Source organism: Pantherophis guttatus, chromosome 4, assembly GCF_059756535.1.
Source record: "Pantherophis guttatus breed Tessera chromosome 4, ASM5975653v1, whole genome shotgun sequence".
Lineage (NCBI taxonomy): Eukaryota > Metazoa > Chordata > Lepidosauria > Squamata > Colubridae > Pantherophis > Pantherophis guttatus.
In genome coordinates this window covers 90,456,474-90,479,325 of record NC_142066.1, presented here as the reverse complement: position 1 = coordinate 90,479,325, position 22,852 = coordinate 90,456,474, and the positions used below count along the sequence as shown (strand labels likewise).

The 22,852-nt window shown below is 43.5% G+C and overlaps 1 protein-coding gene across 7 annotated transcripts in view; it reads left to right on the top strand.

The window, feature by feature from the left end:
* ARPP21 (cAMP regulated phosphoprotein 21) overlaps nt 1-22,852 on the top strand; it is a 468,982-nt gene that overhangs the window by 258,080 nt on the left and 188,050 nt on the right. For all 7 annotated transcript variants that reach the window (XM_087892466.1, XM_087892468.1, XM_087892467.1 and 4 more), the window contains one exon: nt 20,791-20,857. In XM_087892466.1, the coding sequence (XP_087748592.1) occupies nt 20,791-20,857 (67 nt within the window). The remainder of the gene's footprint in view (nt 1-20,790; nt 20,858-22,852) is intronic.

Sequence of the window (22,852 nt, the reverse complement as noted above, 5' to 3'; positions counted from 1 at the left end):
CTGACCACGGCTGTCATATGCTCTTCCAAAGACAGCCGTGTATCCAGGAGGACACCCAAGTTGCGAGCCCTCTCTGTGGGGGCCAACGACTCGCCCCCAATAGCCAGCGATGGCACCAGCTGGCTATATCGGGATGCCGGAAGCCACAGCCACTCAGTCTTGGATGGGTTGAGCCTGAGCCTGTTTCTCCCCATCCAGATCTGCATGGCCTCCAGGCACCGGACATCACATCAAGGGCATCGTTGGGGTGGTCCGGGGGTGGAAATGTACAGCTGAGTATCATCAGCGTACAGATGACACTTCACCCCGAAACCACGAATGATCTCACTCAGCGGCTTCACATAAATGTTGAACAGAAGGGGTGAGAGAACCGACCCTTGTGGCACCCCACACACAAGGTGCCTCAAGGTCCATCTCTGCCCCCCTGTCAACACAAACTGCAACTGGTCAGAGAGGAAGGAGGAAAACCACCGCAACCCCTATCCCCAACCCCTCCAGTCAGCGCAGCATGATACTATGGTCGATGGTATCAAAAGCCACCGAGAGATCTAATAGGACCAGGACAGATGAACAACCCCTGTCTCAAGCCCTCCAGAGATCATCCACCAATGCGACCATTGCCGTTTCCATGCTGTGCCCAGGCCTGAAACCCGACTGGAACGGATCTAGATAAACCGTTTCCTCCAGAAACCGGGGAAACTGTCGCGCCACCACACTCTCAACAACCTTCACCACAAAGCGAAGATTGGAGACAGGATGATAATTTGCTAATACAGCCGAGTCCAGGGAGGGCTTCTTGAGGAGGGGCCTCACCACCGCCTCCTTCAAGGCGGCGGGGAAGTTACCCTCACTCAGAGAAGCATTGATAATCCTCTGGAGCCAGCCTCGTGTAACCTCCCGGGAGGCCAGTACCAACCAGGAGGGACACGGGTCCAGTAAACATGTGGCCATGCTAAGCCTGCCCAGAATCCTGTCCATGTCCTCGGGAGCCACAGGGTCAAACTCCTCCCAAATGATGGCCTGCCTCCGTCACCCCGCCTGAAACTACCCAGTCAGAATCCAATCCTTCCTGAATCTGAGCGATTTTGTCATACAGATATTGCACAAAGTCCTCAGCTCTTCCGTGTAAGGGATTGTCCCTCGCTCCCTGATGGAGTAGGGAGCGGGTCACTCTAAACAGGGTGGCTGATTATCTGATGATGCGATAAGAGCGGAGAAATACTCAGATTTTGCCGCTTTTATCGCCACTAGGTAGGTCTTAATATGAGACCTCACCAGTGTCCGGTCGGATTCGGATCGGCTGGCCCTCCAACTGCTCTCTAGGTGTCTTTTCCAGCACTTCATTTCCCTGAGCTCCTTGGAAGAACCAGGGAGCCACACGGGATTGGCATCGGGTCAGAGGCCACAAAGGCACGACGTGATCCAAGGCTCCAGCGGCCGCCCTATCCCAGGTTCTCGGTTGAATCGTGAGCTAGAACCTCAGGAAATGGCCCAAGCTCCCTCTGTAATCCATCCGGATCCATCAGGCGCCTGGGGCGGAACCACCTGACCGGTTCCACCTCCCTGTGGCAAGAGGCAGCAGTACAGAAATCAGGTCGGAGGAGCGAATGATCAGACCATGACAAGGGTTCGATGACTACATCCCCTATATCTAGATCATTCAGCCACTGATCTGAGACAAAAATCAGGTCCAGAGTGTGTCCCCCTGTGTGTGTCGGGCCATGAACTACCTGGGTCAGGTCCATAGCCATCATGGAAGCCATGAACTCCCGAGCCGCTTCTGACGTCTTGCCGATGGACGGCAGGTTAAAATCCCCCATAACCATAAGTCTGGGGGTATCTACCGCCACCCCGGCTATCACATCGAGCAGCTCGGGCAGGGCCGCTGCTATGTGGCAAGGAGCCAGGTACGCAGTCAGCAGGCCCATCTGAACCCCACGAACCCACTCCACTAAGGAGGGACTCACATCCGGCTATCTGAAGAACAGTGGCCTCCCTTGGACTGCTTTAATAATTAACAGATAATACTGTCCTCCTATGTGGTTTGAAAAGCTCTTTTTAAATCATTTTTGAACTATACTGAAATATTTTTCAAAATTGGCATTGAAGATACTTCTTTCTGATATATACTTTGCTCCTCCTTTTGTTTATGTGAAGTGAAAAACATAAACAATCCCAATTTAGAAATACATCCATAACTGAACTAACTGCAAGGTTCTTTACATTTTGTTCTTGGGACATCTCTACTTTGTGAGCTGCAGTGGCTGACACTAAACTACCAAGGGCTGATTTTGTTATCCAAAAATCCTGTGTGGCATTGGGCCCAGTAGTTTGAATGACATTTTTTATGGTTTCTGCCCAGCTGGTGTAAGCTAGCAAGTCTGGTATACTCTTTATCTCTTTTATTAAACATGTATCTACTGTATTGGGACCCAAGAAGTACATTCTGGAAGGCCTTTAAAGCCCTGATTGTTGTCCTAAACCTTGATTTAGAAGAAATAGAACCCTCTCATTGGATATGTTTTGTACATCTTTCTGCATGGTTTAACCAGATTCCCCATCTTGTTTGTTTATTTTGAACTGTGTTTCTATCTTATTTTGTTACTTATTAAGCTGCCCAAAGTCATTCTGGAGTTGGGTGGTACCTAAATAACTAGATAATAGTATAATTTATCAATTATTGCAATAAAGATACTACTGAATCCAACATGCATACATGTTCACATCAGGGGTGAAATCTGAACTGATTTGCTACCGGTTTGCTAGGCGCGCTGCGTGTCAAGTACATGCTGGGCGCATGCATGCACACCAAAAGAACTCTGCATGTGTATGCCCAGTGCGCACCAAATGTGCACTGCACGTTTAAAAAGCTACCCGTTCAGGCGAACCAGTAGTTAGCTACTGGTTCAGGCGAACCGTTAGTTTAAAAAAACTATGATCTGACGATCACTTGTGCCACACGATTTAGCAGGAAATCCTGCTTTCTAGCAAAGCTAAACCAGGCGGCACAGGTGATTGTCAGATCATAAGTTTTTTTAACTACTGGTTCGACTGAACCATTAGCTAACTATCGATTTGACTGAATCAGTAGCTTTTTTTTTACTACTGGTTCACCCCTGGTTCACATATGACTTAATAATCAACAGATTCAACTAAATGACATCACTCAATTACAACAAATGCTAAGTTTCATAATATTCTCTTTAGTTTTATGTCCTACTAATTGGCAACTAAGTCTTTATGTTTATAATGAGGCAAGTAAAAAGACAGAATGTATGTTTATTGTATATGTGCACATACTGGATAATATGCAATGAAAGGTATTAACAGATTTAATAGATTTAACAGAGTTGGGTCATCTAGTCCAACCCACCGCTCAAGCAGGAGACCCTATACCATTTCTAACAAATGGCAGTCCAATCTTTTCTTGAAAGTCTCAAATGATGAAGCTCCCACAACTTCCGAAGGCAAGCTGTTCCATTGGTTCTTGTTATGTCCCTGGAAGGGACTTACAGACTGAGGCGAGATGTTATGGCAAAGGCTTCGTGTTGCGCCTCTTGCCTCATCTCCCGGATCAGTTGCGATAGGCCCATCTGTAATTAAACTTTTATCTGGATGGCGTGGTCTGTTATCTGCTGTGTGCAATTGTTCCCTTTGGGCTCCATTGACCCCTTAATTGGTCTATGTGGCACCGCCACATTCATCCATCCTCCAGCACTAAATTGTAAGATCTGGGGCCTGTAAATTCCATGATTGTCCCTGCTAGCCAGAGAGGTTGGCCTGAATAATTTCTGGCATATACTTGGTTGGAAGGTTTGAATTTTGGATGTAGAGTCCCTGGGCAGATCTGGAGAATAGGTAGGATGTAGTTTGTCCAGTTTTGTTTTTATTCTCCTCCCCATCAATAGTTCAGAAGGACTCTGATTTGTTTCTGGGCATGGTGTGGCATGCTGCATTAAAAGATATTTTGAAATGTTAGTGTTCCAGTCTCCTGGGCCTAATTTTGCCAGAGCCTCCTTAACAGAGTGTACAGCTCTTTCAGCCTGGCCATTCATTGCTGGATGAAATGGGGTTGTGAGGATGTGCCTGATGCCCAGTCCTGCCAGGTATAACTCAAAGGGGCCTGAGGTTAGCTGGGGTCCATTATCAGAGATCAGAGTGTCTGGTATGCCATGAGTGGCAAACAAGTTTTGGAGGGCTCTTATTACTGCTTCTGATGTAGTGGAGGACATCAGCTTGACCTCCACCTATTTAGAATAGGTGTCCACACCAATTATAAACATTTGTCCCTGAACAGGGCCTGCAAAGTCTATGTGGAGGCAAGACCAAGGGGCTCTTGGTTTGTCCCACTCTGTGGAGGAAGCCTTTGGTGGATTTGCCCTTGATTCCTGGCATCACTGATACCCAGAGACCCAGTCACCAATTTCTTGAACTAAGTTTGGCCACCATATGTAGCTCCCGGCCAGAGTTTTCATACATATGATTCCTGGGTGGCTGTCATGCAAAGTTGTCAGGATGTGTTTTTGTAATTTTCTAGGGATGATTACCCTATGTCCCCAGAGTAAACAGCCTTTCATAGTTGATAATTCATTTTGCCTTGCTTTGTATTGTTTAAATTCTGGTCCCAAGGAAACTGAGAGCCAGCCTCTTCTAACCCAGGCCAAAACCCTGGATATGTCTTTATCTTTGGCAGAGTGTTTGGCCATGTCTGCCGCTGTCAAGGGGCTTGACATATCCTCTATTAGTAACACAATGTTAACAGGTGCAGGATTTTCTACTGTCATAGGTAGCGGGCATCTGCTTAGGGCATCTGCATGTGCAAGGTGCCACCCTGGCCGATGTTCTAAGGTGTAATTATATGCAGCCAGAAATACCGTCCACCTTGTCATTCGTGGGGAGAGTATTTGTGGTATTTGTCTGTCTCCAGCAAGGATGTCTAACAAAGGTTTGTGGTCAGTTACCAGCATGAAATGGCGACCATACAAGTATTTGTGGAACCTTTTAACCTCCGTAACTAGAGCTAATGCTTCCTTATTGACTTGCCCATAGTTTCTTTCGGCTTGGAACATGGTACGTGAGAAATAGGCTATAGGTGCCTCTAATCCTGTTGGTAATTTATGGCTTAGGACCGCCTCTATGCCATAAGGGGAGGCATCGCATGTTAGTATTAGAGGCATTTGGTCATTGTACTGTAGGAAGAGGCTGTCTGATGTGAGCAGTTGTTTAACTGCTTTGAAGGCAGCAGCTTCATGAGATCCCCACAGTCAAGGTCTCTTAGAATCCAGAAGCCGCTTTAAGAGCTCTGCCACTGATGCCTTGTGGGGCAAAAATACACAATAAAAGTTGATGTGGCCTAAAAAGGCCTGCAGCTCCATTTTGTTTTTTGGAGCTGGAGCCTCCTGAATGGCCTTAACTTTAGCAGTGGTTGGCTGCAGACCTGAGGCATCAACCCTATAGCCCAAGAATTCCACTTCCTTAACAGCAAGTTTACATTTATCTTGTTTTAGAGTGAGCCCTGCCTTTTTAAATTTCTGTAAGATGACTCATAAATGTTCAATTAATTGTGAGAGATTTTCAGCAGACATTAGGATGTCATCAAAGTAGAGTACAACCCCTGGGATACCCTGGAGTAACTGCTCCATTAAGCATTGGAATATCCCAGGGGCTATAGTGACTCCAAATTGGAGTCTATGGCATATAAAGGCCCATCTGTGGGTAACTATTGTTTGCAACTCAGCTGTGGCAGCGTCTACGGGGATTTGCTGATAGGCCTGGGTATGGTCTAACTTGGCAAAAATTTTGCCCTGTCCTAGGGAGTGAAGTAAATGCTGCACTACCAGTACAGGATAAGCATAGTTTTGGAGGGCTTTATTCACGTGCATTTGTAGTCAGCACAGATCCTCATGGATCCGTCTGGCTTAACAGGGCTGACTATTGGCGTTTCCCACTTGGAGTGGTCAACCGCCTTGAGGATGCCCTGTGCTAGTAATTTATCTAAAGCGGCATCTACCTTTGTTCTAAGGGCAAAAGGAACTTGCCTGGGCTTAATTTGAATTGGTGCCACCTGGGGATCTATGTTAAAGGAAAGAGATTTTCCTGTGCATTTACCCAGGCCTGAGGCGAAGACAGTGTTGAACTCTTTGACGAGATCAGACAGGAGGGGTTCTTGAATATGGGGGATTCCTGAGATGGAGAGACCCAGTGAATGGAACCATTCGAGGCCTAAAAGGCTAGGACGTGGGTCTTCCACTACAATGAGTGGAAGATGTCCTGAGAAGTTTCCATACTGAATATGGAATGGGCAGGTTCCCAGAGTGGGGATGAGCCTGCCTTGGTAATCTTTTAATTTAAGGGCTGGTTGAATTTTGCTCTTTGAAATTAGAGGGACCAATTTCTTTATGGTCTGCAAGGACATCAGGGACATGGAGGGCACTGTGTCCAGCTCCATTTTACATGGAGAACCTTCTAAATTGATAGTAACAAAAAAAAATTCTTCCTATCACTAATTGCATTGCCAATTATTGTTTCGAGGGGGGGGTAGCTATCATTGTTAATCGTAAAGCAGTCCTCTCCCCCATTTGAAATCTTGAAGAGTTTTTTTTTTTTTAAATGTTGTTTTAACTTGTTGTGGTCTGCCAGCAGCCTGCAGAGCTGGCAGAGGAGTCAGACTGCAATGAGATTGAGGAAGAAAAGCCTTTGGCAGTTTGCCTAATTATCCCAAGGTCAGTGATAAACTGAGGAATGGTGTTTTGAAGAATTTACTTTAATTTAGTTTTGACTACGCTGAAAATGAGTTAATTCTCAGCTGTTCTAATAAAGTCTGTTTTTGAACTGTTTTTATTTAGTACTAACTACTTGGGCCTGGGTCACAACAGTTTGCTTTCCGGCCCAACGAGGATAATTATTAAAAAATCTCTATCATAATGGAGCAGCTCCGTGCCGAGAATGTGCAGCTTCAGCAACAAGTAGCTTTGTTAGCTGCCCAGATGGCTCAACTCCATGCTCCAGCTTCTCCCTCTCCCCGTAGAAAATGTCATGTTGCCGTGCCAGACAAGTTTGATGGCACTCAAGCCATGTTTCCTGCTTTTATGGGACAATGCCAGCTTTTTATTAGCCTGAGAATGGAGGACTTCCCCACTGACCGGGATAAAGTGGGGTTTGTACTCAGCCTGCTTTCCGGCTCTGCAGCTCGCTGGGCCACGCCCCTGCTTGTCCAGGCTAGTCCTCTGTTGGACGATTTCAGGGGGTTTTGTGAGCATCTCAGACTTATGTACGAGGACCCCATCAAAATGCAGACTGCCACAGCAGGGGGGGGATCCCCCACACACAAGCCTGAAGAGCAGTCTTCTTCTGCTCAGCAGAGTCAGAAAAAAGATTTTGATTTTGAAAGTTTAAAAAAAATTATTACTCAGGCTCTGGATGATAATTTCCAAAAATCTCAACAGGAAATGGATGATAAATTCCAAAAATCTCAACAGGAAATCAAGCAAGAAATTATTGAAATGAAAAAGTTGGTGAAAGAGAATTATGGCAAGGTGACTGATAAACTATCAAATGTGGTCTCTGGCTTGTCAGAAATTATTATTAAAGTGGACTCTAAATTGGAAGAATTTAAATCAGAAGTGAATGTCAAAATAAAGGATACTGATTTTAAAATTTCTGATGTGGATAATAAAATGCAGAGAGTTGAAAACGAAATTACGATGATGCAATTCCGGTCTATGGAATTTGCTATAAGACTTAGAGGTATTAAGGAGAATGACCAACAAGATTTGGACAGGTTTGTGCTGAGGCCTTGGCTGTGTTGTTAAAAATCAATTCTGATGAGATTTTTTACAAAATAGACAAAATTTACAGAGTGAACTCGTGGGTGGCCAGACAAAGACAACTGCCTAGAGATGTGGTGATATACTTCACAGATAGAAGAATGAGAAATGATATTTTGCAAAAATCTTTTCTTTCTTCTGTGCAAGTGGAGAGAACTCAAATTGGAATTTACAAAGAACTTCCACCAAAGATGTTGAAAGATAGAAAAGATTTTGGTTTTTTAGTAAATGAATTAAAAAAATTAGAGATTCCATTTCGGTGGGATGCTCCAACTGGTATAATCCTGAAGTACAATGGAGAAAGACATCGATTGAATACTGTTGAAAAGGCGGAACATTTCTACTATACTGTTTTTAAGGAGAGATCACCATCCCCACGTACATCTACTGTGTTGGACATAAAGGAGAGTGATAAGGAGAAGCAATCTCAGCAAGAGTTGGAAGAGCAGCCTTAGCAGATTGAATCAGAGCCAATGGAAGTGCAGGGTGCTGTAGGAGGTTATCTGGAGGAGCCCCTGTTAGAATCTTCTCCAATTTTGACTACAAGAGATGTGGCCTTGGACCTAGCTCGTATGGCCAAAGCCAAAGACCAACGAATAACTCGTGCAGTTTCTAAACAACTCAAAGAAAAACAATTACAAGAAAGAGCTAAGGCGCAACAATATAAAAAAGGAGTCAAGAGTACTACACAACAAAGTGAAGCCATGGGGGGAGCAAAGCCGAAGGTCTCGGAAGATATCCAGCAATTCTGCTCGTCGCTTCAAAAAGGTATACATGACGGTTAAGTTTTTATCTTGGAATGTGAATGGACTGAACTCACCACAGAAAAGGAAGAAGATATTTACATATTTGAAACAATTTAATAATGATATAATTTGTTTACAAGAAACTCATGTCAGAACACAAGATCAAAAATATTTGATAAATTCAAAATTAGGAACACATTTTATAGCTTCAAACTTGGAAAAAAAGAATGGTGTGGTTATTTACATAAATAAAAGATTATCAGCTAAAATTATAGAAGCAGATGAAGGTGGTAGGTTTGTAGCAATTGAACTGTACACTGTATATGGCCAAATTCTTGTGATTGGAATTTATGCTCCTAACCAACAACAGGATCACTTTTATAAAATTTGGCATACTAAAATATTGCAATGGGACTATAGATCTATTTTGATTATGGGAGATTGGAATGGAGTGATTGATTCTAAATTAGATAAAAAAAGTCTGGCGAAGTCAAGGATCAGACTACCACAAACTTTTTTTGATTTGAAAGAAGATTTGGAATTAAAAGATGTGTGGAGAATATATAATTCAAAAGACTTGGACTATACTTTTTTCTCTGATAGACATAGATCTTTTTCAAGGATTGATTTTATTTTATTATCAAATGATTTACTTGTTAAAACAAAAAGAACTAAGATCTTTCCAAGAACTCTATCTGATCATAGTCCAATATGGATAGAAATTGAGACTGGAAAGACTGAGAGAAGATCATGGAGATTAAATGAAAATTTGTTCAGATATGAAAAAAAATAATAGAACTTAAAAAGCAGATGAAAGAATTTTTTGAAATTAATTTGAACAAGGGTACCCCTATCGAAATTGTGTGGGATGCGAGTAAAGCGTATGAGAGGGGTACTCATTCACATGAATTCTAAACACAAATTGAACAGACAAAAGAAAAGATCTGAAATCGAAGTAGAAATAAAGAAAAAAGAACAGTTACTTATTAAAAATCCAACAGATGAAAGAATACGTGGTGCTATAAAACTTTTGAAAGATCAATTCCAAATGCTTATGGCGGAACAAGCTGCAACAAATTTACAATATGCAAAGCATAATACATTTTGTAATGCCAATAAACCGGGCAGATGGCTGGCCTATACATTAAGGAAGAAGCAGAGTATGCGGATTATTGATTGTATTGATATTGGAGGGAAAGAAATTTCTCAACAAAAATTAATTAAAGAAGTTTTTGTAGATTATTATACTAAATTATACGCTAAAGATGATATACAGAATGGACTTATAGAAAAATATTTAGAAAATAAAAGAGTTACAAAAGTTACTAACCAACAAAAGGAAAGAATGAATTATCCTATAACAGTTGAGGAGATAATTGCAGCAATTAAATAACTGAAAACAGCTAAAGCTCCTGGAACGGATGGCTTGACAGCAGTGTATTATAAAACTTTGCAAGCAGAAATGGTGGAACAACTCAAAGACTTATTTTGTAATATACAACAAGGGGGTAAAATACCCCCATCATGGAAAACAGCTTATATTTCTTTGATACCAAAAGAGCAAGCAGGTCCTAAAAAACCGGAGAACTATAGACCAATATCTCTTCTGAATAATGACTATAAAATTTATGCAAAAGTATTAGCCAACAGGCTGATGCCAGTAATTCAAGAGGTGATTCATGATGATCAAGCGGGATTTATAGAGGGCAGATACATGAAGGACAATGTAAGGCAAGTTATAGATTTATTGGAATATCTTGAGAAGAATAAACAGATCCCTGCAGTGCTGGTTTTCTTGGATGCGGAGAAGGCCTTTGATAGAGTGGACTGGAATTTTCTATTAAAGACTTTAAAAAAGATGGATTTTGGGGATCAATTTATACAGGCGGTTTCAGCAATTTACCAAGAGCAAAAGGCACAGATTATTATTAATGGAAGTTTAACAACAGATTTTAATATTGAAAAAGGAACAAGACAAGGATGTCCGTTATCCCCATTGTTATTTATTTTAATACTAGAAGTCTTGTTGAATATAATACGGGATTCGAATATCTTGAAAGGTATAGTGATAAGGCAAGAGGATTACAGAATAAGGGCATTTGCAGATGATCTGGTTGTTACCCTAACACAGCCGATGGAATCAATAATCCAGATGAAAGACATTATAAAAGACTATGGTACAGTATCAGGATTTAGATTGAACCAGAAAAAAACTAAGATGATAGTGAAAAATATGACACAAGATCGAAAATACGAACTTGAAAGGAGGGCAGGTTTTGAGATTGTATCAAAGGTTAAATATCTAGGAGTTCAGGTTGCAGAATCAAATATGAAATTGTTTCAAAATAATTATGAGGTGTTGTGGCGAGATGTACAAAAAAATATGGAGACTTGGAAAAAACTGCAGCTTTCTCTATTTGGAAGAATAGCAGCAGTTAAGATGAACATTTTGCCAAGATTTCTTTTTTTGTTTCAAATGATTCCGGTGCTTAAAAGTGATAAACAATTGAAAGAATGGCAATCTAACTTGGTTACAGTATAATCAACTTCAATTGAGATGGAAAGAGGACCAAAAAACTGGTATAATGGTACATGAGGAAGAATTGGTTAGACATATAAAATAGAAAGGTCCAATGCATATTAAAAGGTTATATAATGTTTTGTTAGAAAGGGATTCAGAAACTGAATTGGTTAAAGATTGCATGATTAAGTGGGCACAGAATTTTGCAGAACCAGTGATGTTGGAAACATGGGAAAAAATATGGGTTCAGAATGTTAAATTTACACAATCGCAGAATTTGAGGGAAAATTTTTATAAAATGTTTTACAGATGGCATTTAGACCCCAAGAAATTATCCTGTATGTATCCTAATGTTCAGCCAAAATGTTGGAGATGTGATTGTTTAGAGGCTACATATTACCATGTCTGGTGGAACTGTAAGAAAGTTAAGGCTTTTTGGATAAAAATATGGTGGGTTATGCAGAATGTTTTGAAGAAAAAAATTCAATTTTCTCCACAATTGTTTTTATTGGGTATAGTGAAGGGTTTTACATTGGATGAAACTAAGTTGATATTGTACATGATAACAGCAGCGAGATTATTGATAGGTAAATATTGGAAAAATGAAGCTTTGCCCACTATTGAAGAATGGACTTTGAAGATGGCCAGTTTTGCGGAGATGGCGAAGATTTCAGCATATTTAAAAGATCGCTCACAAGAGACTTATGAATGGGAATGGAAAAAATGGATAGATTATGTGCAGAACAAATATCAAACTAGGAAGTATCAAATAGCTTTTTATTGAAAGTATTATATAAAAATAGAAGTGTATGAATTTTGAGAAGATGAAAAATTATAAGGCGGTTTGAGGGGTTCAGGTTTTATAAAAAGGGGATTTTGATGGGATTATATTCTGTGGAAGTCGGGGGGAGGGTCAGGGGGGGTTCGGTGGGTTGGGGGGGAGTATGGGGTGGGTTGGGGGGGGAAATGGGGTGAAAATGTAATCGTAAAACTTTTGCAATAAAAAAAAATGCAGACTGCCACCAGATGACTGAAGACCCTGAAGCAGGACCAGAAACCGCTGCAGGAATATATCAGTGAGTTTCGGCTGCTTAGTCAGGATTTGGCCTGGAATGAGGCGCCCCTCATGGATGCGTTCCAGGATGGCTTATTGGAGGAGTTGCAGGATGAGCTGGTCCGGGTTGATATCCCTCCGACCCTCAACACACTAGTACATCTGTGCCTTAGGATCGACGCCCGGTTATAGATTTGGACCAGTCACAGTGCCTGCTAGGAGACCCGCGTGGTTCCGGTCCGGCGTGAGATCCTGGCTCCATGGGAGGAGCCCATGGAAATAGGCATAGCTAGATCCCGTCTGTCAGTGGCCGAGAAAAATAGACAACGATCAGGGTTGTGTTTGTATTGCAGGGAACCCAGGCACATGGCCACCTCTTGCCCAAAGAAGCAATGAGGGGAGTTGGCTCCTGGGCCTGCCCCAAAGCCACAGAAAACCCTGTTGGGAAACGCCCTGAGCCCGATCTACAGGAGACCCTGGGTTGGGCATGTACGAATACCAAGGCATGCCCAGCAGACGTGGAGCCAGACCCCCCCCCAACAGCATTTGATTTTGGCGGCAAAAGTCTTCCTGTCCAATAGTCCGCAGGGGATTCCGGCTCATGCCTTGGTGGATTCTGGAGCTACAACTAATTTCATGGACATGGCGTTTGTAGCCAGATATGCAGTCCCTCAGTGTCCATTGGATCCTCCCATGCTTGTTGAGACCATTGATGGCTGGGTGCTTCTGTCTGGGCCTATTACGGCCATCACGCAACCCTTGCGTCTGACCATCGGGTCTCATGAGGAGGCCACTCAGTTTTATATTATCTCTGGCCTGCATTTTCCCGTGGTTTTGGGCTTGGCTTGGCTCCAGACACATGACCCGCAAATCTATTGGTCCCAGAACTTCATCTCTTTTCCAAGCCTGCAATGTGTGGACCACACCCACCAAGTCTGTGCAGGCCAGCTGCTGGGTCCAACTGGGGTGTCCTTTCCTTCCAACCTCAAGGATTTTGCAGATGTTTTTAGCGAACAGGAGGCAGACCAATTGCCCCCACATCGGCCATATGACTGCCCCATTTATTAGATTCCAGATGTGCCACTCCCTGTGGAGCGTTTGTATTCAATGTCGGACCCTGAGTTGGCCACGTTACAGGACTTTGTGTTCAAAAACCTGGCTCGGGGTTTTATCCGGCCCTCGTCGTTGCCATTGTCCGCCCCGGTCCTGTTCGTGAAAAAGAAGACTGGAGACTTGCGGCTTTGTTGCAACTACCGCAACTTAAACACCATCATGCTGCTCAACCGGTATCCTTTGCCCCTTACACCTGAACTTTTGGAATGGCTTTGGGAGGCTACCGTGTTCACTAAATTGGACTTGTAAGGGGCTTATAATCTTGTTTGGATCCGTCCCAGGGATGAATGGAAGATGGCGTTCGGCACCTGTTATGGATATTTTGAGTATACAGTCATGCCATTTGGGCTAGCCAATGCTCCTGCTGTCTTCCAACATTTCATGAATGACATTTTTAGGGACCTCTTGGACAAGTTTGTCAGCATTTACTTCTACGACATTCTGATCTACTCTCCTTCCCTGGAGAGCCACCAACAGCACCTCCGCCTGGTCCTGTAACGTCTTCAGGAGCATCATCTGTATGCTAAACTGGAGAAATGCCAGTTTTTCCAGTCCACCATCAAGTTCCTGGGACATCACATCTCTCCCGAGGGCATTGCCATGGAGCTGAGCAAAGTACCCTCTTCCCTTGTGACTATTATTCGCGGAAGCTCAACCCTTCCGAGCACAATTACACCATCTGGGAGAAGGAGTTACTGGTCATTAAGACAGCCTTTGAGGCCTGGAGACATCTTCTGGAGGGGGCCTGGCATCAAATTGAAGTCCGGACAGACCATAAAAACTTGGAGTTCCTACAGACTGCCCGGAAACTGAACCAATGGCAGATTCGGTGGTCCCTCTTCTTTGCCCGGTTCAATTTCCACATAATGTACATCCCCAGTGGTCACAACCAAAGGACAGATGCACTCTCGCGGAAACTGAAGTATTCCCAGATCGAAGACCACTTCCACTCCGAACAGTGTTGCCTGTAGAGTCTTTCTCTGTGGTTCAGGAACAAGTGGATTTATGGGCTCAGCGCAACAGCATGATGCTTATGTGGAGAAACGGAAGGAAGAGGTGGGGCCCGCATCTCCATGGATGTTTCATGAGGAACTTTTGCAATACCGAGACAGGTTCTACGTGCTGGTGAGGCCGCTCCAGGGACTTATCTTGTCTCAGTGCTATGATAATCCTGCAACGGGGCACTTCGGCCTCTTTAAGACATTATATCCAGTTTTCTGCACTTTTTGGTGGCCCCGATTGCGACATGATGTCCAGGCTTATGTCACGTCCTGTGTTTGCTACTGTCAGGCCAAGTCAGCAATGGGAGCCCCTCCAGGGCTGTTTCAGCCATTGCCAACACCAGAAAGACCCTGGAGTGCCATTTCCATGGACTTCTTGATGGATTTGCCTCTGTCGTCTGGATTCACAACCGTGTTTATGGTGGTGGACATGCTGATGAAGATGGTGCATTTCATCCCATGTCGGGGGTTACCGATGGCTCGCGCCACTCCCTGCATGTTTATGCAACACATCTTCTGGCTGCACGGTCTACCTGATAGGGTCGTTTTGGACAGAGGGTCTCAATGTACAGCCCAGTTTTGGAAAGGGCTGATGATGGCCTTGGATGTAAAAATCTGCCTGTCATCGGCACATCATCCGGAAACCGATGGTGGGACTGAGAAAGTTATCAGCATTCTGGAGCAATACCTGCACTGCTTCGTGAACCAGCAACTAGAGAATTGGTCCGATTATTTGGCAGTAGCAGAGTTCGTGTTCAACAAATCGCAGCACACCTCCACGCAAATGATCCCTTTCCTGGCTAATATGGGATACCATCTTCCATCCTTGGATACCATCCAAGAGATGATTGGCCCCTCCCATAAGGCTTAAAAGAGGAGCAAAGGCTCTTGGCCTCTTTGCCGGAAAACAACATTGAGAGAATTGCTTCTTGTTTCACTGTATTCATTTCTTGTCGGCATCTTCTGCTTCTGAACTTTTGCCAAGAAAAGCCTTTGACAGTTTGCCTTATTATCCCAAGGTCAGTGATAAACTGAGGAATGGTATTTTGAAGAATTTGCTTTAGTTTAGTTTAATTTAATTTGAACTACACTGAGAATGAGTTAATTCTCAGCTGTTCTAATAAAGTCTGTTTGTTTTCTAACTGTTTCTATTTAATACTAACTACTTGGGACTTGGTCAAAACATAACTATGGACCTTGAATTTGGCTGTGGAGCTCTGCACACTCTTGCCAGATGGCCCTTCCATCCACATCTTAAGCAGTCTGTATTTCAGAACTTGCAGGAAGCTCTCAGGTGTTGTCCCCCACAGCTTAGGCATGCAGTCTGGGTTGTCTGCTTCTCTTTATTGTCTCTCCTATTGTTTGAGGCGGTGGACCTCTTCTTTGTCTTCTTCAGCTGTATTCCCCTCTATGTTTGCTGTTTCTGAATGGACAGCCTCCATTTTGGGGGGAAAGTTTGAGGTATTGGTTAGTTGTATTTCTGAGGCAGACTTGTTTGATAGTTCAGTTGTCAGCATTCTGATGCTGCCATAAAAAGATGAGGCTTGACTTTTCACCTAATTATTTCTCTGTAGATAATATCCCCTAGGAGATGGGATGGTGGGGGGAACATTCCTGTGGGGTGAGGTCAGAAGCTGGGGAGACTGACTTGGAAGATGGCCAATGAGAAGATGAGAATTGGGGAATGGAAAGGGAAGGGTTTGGGGGTCAGAGGGTTAGTATCGGCTACGACGAAGTCGGGGCCAGATCTGTCGTACTCAATAAATGGAATATTTCAGCAAAGATTAATTGTTTGGGAGTGCAATTTATTTGAGATGACATCGAAACCTGATAGATAGCCGATACTCCTTTCCAAGCCAAGCTAGCTGACCTCCAATCCTCCAGTTCCCTCCCAGACGTACGAAGTGAATGGAGATATTCAACTGACGCCATGGCTGAAGAAAGTTTTATTCAGGCAACTGGAAAAGAGCCAGCCTTGATTCCAGCCAGCTTGGAAGTCACGAAATCTCAACCCTGCCCGTCTCCCCTGACAAAGTTGCAAGATAGCCAAGGTCAGGCGATCGTGCTGCAAGCCAAGAAGAAGGCAGATAAGTACTCGGGGATTTTGCCAAAAGCCACAGAGGTTGAGTTTCCTTTCCCAAACATGCAAGAGAAGGGGAAACCCCAAAGTGAATTGGGGAGGGCAGACTGGCTATGGGACTGGCAGCAGGCCAGGCACCAAGAAATTTCAAGGAAGCCACTCGATAGCCCCATAGAATAATTGAAGGAGAAATTTGACCGTGCCATCCTTTGGGAGGAGGGGACATCATGCAACCAAAGGAAAAGAGAGAACCAGTTTGGGCTGCTGAACCGAGAGGCCGTAGGCTGAAGCGCAGCCCTTCCCCCCTCCTTAGCAGAAGGAGAAGGAGCCCAAAAATGCATCCATGGGTTCCCCCCTGACCCAGCAAGCAGAGCAGTCTAGATGGGACAGCACCTCCCTACCCTAGAATGAGAGATGAGGAAGAGGACCATCAGCGAGGCCAGATTTACAGAGCCCCGCACTGGGAGGAGAGGGCAGCGAGGGAGGAGCCATCCCGGTTCAGAGGGAAGTTTGATGGTGACCCAGACCACCTAGCCCAATTCCTCGATACCGCTGAGATCTACATAGAGCATTATGGACACCTCTACCCATTCCCCAGAGTCCTAGTGAGTGCCATTTCAGAAGGGTTGGAGGGAGAAGCAAGGAGGTGGTCAGCAGCCCTCTACAAGAACAGGGCCCCCCAACTGCAAGATGCAGACGGGTTTGTTCAACTACTACGAGCTCGATTCGAGGTGGCATAGGGGGCGCCTCCAATACTTAATTAAGTGGAAGGGTTATCCCTTGTCAGAGGCTTCCTGGGTGAAGAGCACAAATATCCAAGCTGATCGCTTTATAGCCAAATTCCATGCAGATCACCCAGGCAAGATGGGAGGGGGTGGGACACACCCTCGGATGGGGTAACGGAATGGGGTACTTAATTTGTTTTTTTTCCCCTGAAACAGGCCTCCCTGGAAAAATGAAGGGAGAGGGGCCGGAAGTCAGCATTCTGATGCTGCCATAAAAAGACGAGGCTTGACTTTTCACCTACTTATTTCTCTGTAGATAATATCCCCTAGGAGATGGGATGGTGGGGGGGAACATTCCTGTGGGGTGAGGTAGAAGCTGGGGAGACTGACTTGAAAGATGGCCAATGAGAAGATGAGAATTGGGGAATGGAAAGGGAAGGGTTTGGGGGTCAGAGGGTTAGTATCGGCTACGATGAAGTCGGGGCTAAATCTGTCGTACTCAATAAATGGAATATTTCAGCAAAGATTAATTGTTTGGGAGTGCAATTTATTTGAGATGACATCGAAACCTGACATCAGTTGCTTTAGCCTCATCTAAAACCAATTGCAAGGGAAGTACAGTTTTAGTCAGTAGGTGTTGTTGTAACCTTAAGTCTCTGTTGCCACATTCAAGCCAGTCTCTTAAAGCATTGTTGAGGTGTTTGAATTCACAATAAAGAGGTGCTGCACTGAGGGAAGAAATATATTGGTTTATAGTTTTCCCCTCTTTTTGATCTCTGTGGTAGAAGGCATGCCTTCTGGCTATCACAGAGGAAATGGGGGAGTACTTGTTCCTCAAGCTCTCAGAAATTACATCCCAAGATATGGTATGCAATTTCTGAGGGGCTAGTAAATTCTTTGCTGTTTCGAATACCTCATTCCCGCAGTAGGATAGAAAATAAGCTCTTTTCCTATCATTCGAAATGCCAGTATAGTTATTTGCCAATAGAAAGCATTCAAATTTTTCTAGGTAGGTATCCCAGGATTCTTCTGCAGGATTAAAAGCGGCAAAAACAGGCAAGGCTGTCATTCTCCACAGGGAACTCAGTTGTTTGTTAAGGCAGCATCAGATGACCTTTCATCGCTGTTTGTGGCTTCAGCTCTTGTGGTGACAGTTCAGCTTAGTGACTTGTTCGCGTCAGCTCTCATGTCTTCACCTCAGGTGGGGATGATGATCTCACCTTCGTCGCCAGCTGTTATGTCCCTAGAAGGGACTTACAGACTGAGGCGAGACGTTATGGCAAAGGCTAACAGGTTTTATTATTTAACAGTAAAATGCTAATATGTTCACTAGTTTGACAGCTAGCACAGCTGCTTGGCTGCTCAGCTAATGGGAACAACAATAAGAGCCGAGGTGGCACAGTGGTTAGACTGCAGTACTGCAGCTACTTCAGCTGATTGCTAGTTCAGCAGGTCAGCAGATCAAATCTCACCGGCTCAAGGTTGACTCAGCCTTTCATCCTTCCAAGGTGGGTAAAATGAGGACCCAGATTGTTGGGGGCAATATGCTAATGCTAATGCAATATGCTAATATGCAATATGCTATATGCTAACTTTGTAAACTTTGTAAACCGCTTAGAGAGGGCTATAAAGCACTATGAAGCGGTATAGAAGTCTAAACAACAACAACAACAACAACAACAACAACAACAACGGCTGTCAGCATGTTTGACAGCTTTTTATATATTCACACCGGCTTCGTGTCAGCCAATCAGGGCTCAGCGGCGTCTGTGTTGGGTGCGGACCAGAGTGTAGCCTGGATGCAGCAGTTCTCACTGTCAGAAAGTTCCTCCTCATTTCTAGGTTGAATCTCTCTTTGGTCAGTTTCCATCCATTATTCCTTGTCTGGCCTTCAGGTGCTTTGGAAAACAGCTTGACCCCTTCCTCTCTGTGGCAGCCCCTCAAGTATTGGAACACTGCTATCATGTCTCCCCTGGTCCTTCTCTTCACTAGACTAGCCATGCCCAGTTCATGTAACTGTTCTTCATATGTTTTAGTCTTCAGTCCCCTAATCATCCTGGTTGCTCTCCTCTGCACTTTTTCTAGAGTCTAAACACCTTTTTTATAGTGTGGTGACCAAAACTGGATGCAGTACTCTAGGTGTGGTCTTACTAGGGCTTTATAGAGTGGTATTAGTACCTCACTTGATCTTGATTGAATTAGATAAGATTAATGATATTATTATTGCTACTTTGTCTCTATGTGCATATGAGGCAGTTTGGAAAGGAATGTCTGAAAGTTTTATTAGTAGTCATTAACTACCTATTCCTTACAGTAATGTGCATTTTTGACATAAATAAGTTTATTAAATCAATAGATTTCTCAAATTATCTACAGAAAAAGTCGATTATTTTACTGATACACTGTTTTAGTAATAGCTAAGAATGAATTGGCAAATGACAATCATGGCAGGAACTGCCATAATTGCAGGCTACAATAGAAAGTCAAAAATCTCCAGACTTCAGTGTTACTGGCAAGAATACATTGTAATGTGTACATGGAGTCAGCAGAAGTCACGCCTAGTTCAACAATCATTCATGGTTAATTGTTAAAATCAATACTTACTGATAGATTTGAAAATAATATATAAAATTAATGAGTGTGCGGAATCAGATAGATTAACTAGATTGATCAATGGTAAAAAAAATTCAGAATTTTATAACAGTTAGAAAGTATGGTACGATTGGGTCCAGAAAAGGTGGGATAGAATAGATATATGATGATGTATATATATGATGGCAAATATATATGTATAAAGGAATGACTTTATACTTATGGACAATGTAATCACATTATACCATGGTGGCAGGATTGTATATTTTATTTGTGTATTGGTGTATAGAATATATTAATAAAAATTATATTAAAAAAAAAAAGAAGTCACGCCTAGTTCAACAATCGTTCATGGTTAATTGTTGGAGCACTTTTATAGTAAATTCACAATATCTATTTTTTTTATCTTGTAAGAATCCTATATATATATATATATATGCTTCAAGTCTATATTTAGTCTGTATGTGCTTCAAGTCTATTTTAACTGAAGCATTTTGTTTCATAATTAGTCATACATTGTTGCAGCATGCTAATGATTACATGTTTAGTAAATAGACAATTCATGGTACAATGTACAGTATATATACAATATCCCAAGTCCAAATATTGTCAGATTGAGAGATAACTAGTACACTCCAGAGATGCATTGCCAGTCAGCACAGACAATACTGAATTAATTGAGCAAATTGACTAATCAGAAAGCGTACGTTGTATATTCCTTTGTCTGTATATATTTGTCTGCCCCAAGTTACCCATAATGATTTTTAACACAATACTTTGGTATTACCACTGAACTGATTACATTGTTTGGCAGATGATCAACTCTGAAGAGAAGACTTGCTTTTGTCCAATAGTAAAAAAGAAGCTTGTACAAAAATCAAAGCTATTTGTTGAGGTGGGGGGGAGGGAATTGGTCAACCGAAGCTGACGTAAAACTACTTTATCTATTTGCAATTCAAAATCAGTTTTATTATCAGAATTTGTCTGCAGCTGGAGCAGGTAGGTAAACTTTAGTGTAATGGGATTTATTCAGAATTGTTGCTAATCTTGAGGATCAGACACAGTAACAGACATAGACTCATTAGTATTTAATCATATAGCCGTTTATTTAACAATAGTCTTCTCATTACAGCAATCATCAGCAAGAACATCAGGAGCAGCGTGGGACAACCTTAAGTACCTGGGGGGCGGAGACTGAGGTAAGGAGTGGTCTAGAGGGGAGGTGGATGTATGGATTGTGTGAGTTAACCCTTGCAGCCCTGGGGTATGTGTACCTGCTTGTGTGGGTGAGGCATTTACACGTGACAAATCCCCCTCTAAATGCCTAACCTGTGCATGTGCTTTGCTCTTGGGGAAGAGTACAGAGGAGAATGCATAGTTTGGACACTTGGCATGTTGCTTGCCCTGCAGAGGTTTCATTAATATATCCGCAGTTTGTTCTTCGGTGTCACAATGCGTGGCCTTGATGAACCCTATTTTTGATAATTGTCTCACGTGTTTGTGCTTTATATCTATGTGCCTGAATCTTTGGCCTATGGCATCTGCCCCAGATATTTCAATAGCTGCCTTATTATCCTCGTGGATGGTTATAGGGTAGGCGGGTTCGGCCCAGATGCTGGCGAGTAAGTCATTGAACCACGTCAGGTTATTGGCTGCCTTGGATAGGCATATGTACTCTGCCTCGGTGGTCGACGTGGCTACTAGATTTTGCTTGCCTGTGTACCAATGTACAGGGCTGTTGTTGAGGAAGAACACGTAACCTGAAGTGCTCTTCCTGCTCTTTACATCTCCTGCCCAATTGGCATCCGCATAGCAGGTGAGAACTGGTCCATCGAGTGCATCCGGCTCTAGGCATAGGCATGCGTCTGAACTGTACTTCAGGTATCTGAGTACCCTCTTGACTGCTTTCCAGTGGTACACGGTGGGTTTGCCCACATGTCTGGACAGTAAGTTGACAGATAGGGCGATGTCGGGCCTGGTCCAATTGGCAATGTACAAGAGCGACCCTATAGTTGACCTGTAGAGTGTATTGTCCTTGAATTTGGGTGCTTCGCCGTACATGTTTTTGACAAAGTCTGGCTGCATGGGGGTTTCACTTTGTTTGGCATCTGCCATGTTACACTTGTGGAGGAGTTCAATGATCTTTTCTTTTTGAGACAAGCAAAACCCCTTGGGTGTTTTGTTGATTTGTACACCCAGATATTTGTTTATTTTCCCTAGGGACTTTAGTGAGAAATGTTCACCTAGCTTGCTAGCGAAGGAGTCACACTTTTCTTTTATTTGCCAATGTACAGTGTATCATTCACATAGATGAGTATTCTAGGGAACCACCATCTTTCCTGACGAAGAAGCAGTTGTCTGCTGGAGTTGCAGTGAAGCCCTTTGTTTCGAGCACCTGGACCAGGCACTCGTACCACCATTTCCCAGACTGCTTCAAACCGTACAAGCTCTTATTGAGTAGCCATGTGTCACCGTTGCGTGTGTCCCTGCTGTGTGGTGCCTTGACGTAGATCTCCTTGTCCAGTTTGGCATGTAGGTATGCAGTCTGCACATCGAACTGATGTACTTCCAGACCTAGGATGGATGCGATTACTAAGGCACTTTTAATGCTCTCTGCTCTCACGGTGGGTGAGTAGGTTTCGGTATAGTCTTCTGGGTATTTTTGGACAAACCCTTGAGCCACCAGTCGGCCTTGTACAGTGTCTTGCCACCTTCTAGCGTTTTGATCTTAAAGATCCACCTGGTTCCTATTGGGGACTTATCTTTGGGAACTTTGGCAGGTGTGAACACATCTAACTCTTTGAGACTGTTCATTTCTTTTTCCATGGCTGACACCCATTTTAATTTTTCTTCCTGGGGGAGTTTGAGCACCTCCTCGTACGAGTTTGGAGTGATTGAGTTGGTGTGTATGTGGAGTACATAGTCCTCAAGCCTTTTGGGCAACTGGTTCCTGCTTGCCCTAACCGGTCTGTTTGGGGTCAATTCGGTGTCATGCAAGTATCTTGCCTCCTTCTGTGTGAATGTATCTATCTTTATTTTGGGGTGGTCTCCCTTCCATTCGCTGATTTTTACTTCCTGGTGAATGGGTTTGGGTCTCCTTTCTCTCTCGCTATCTATTGTGTTTTGTTTAGCCTGGTCCTGCATATTATGATCTATCTCCTGTCTGGGGAGTATTTCGTTGAAGTGTATTTTGG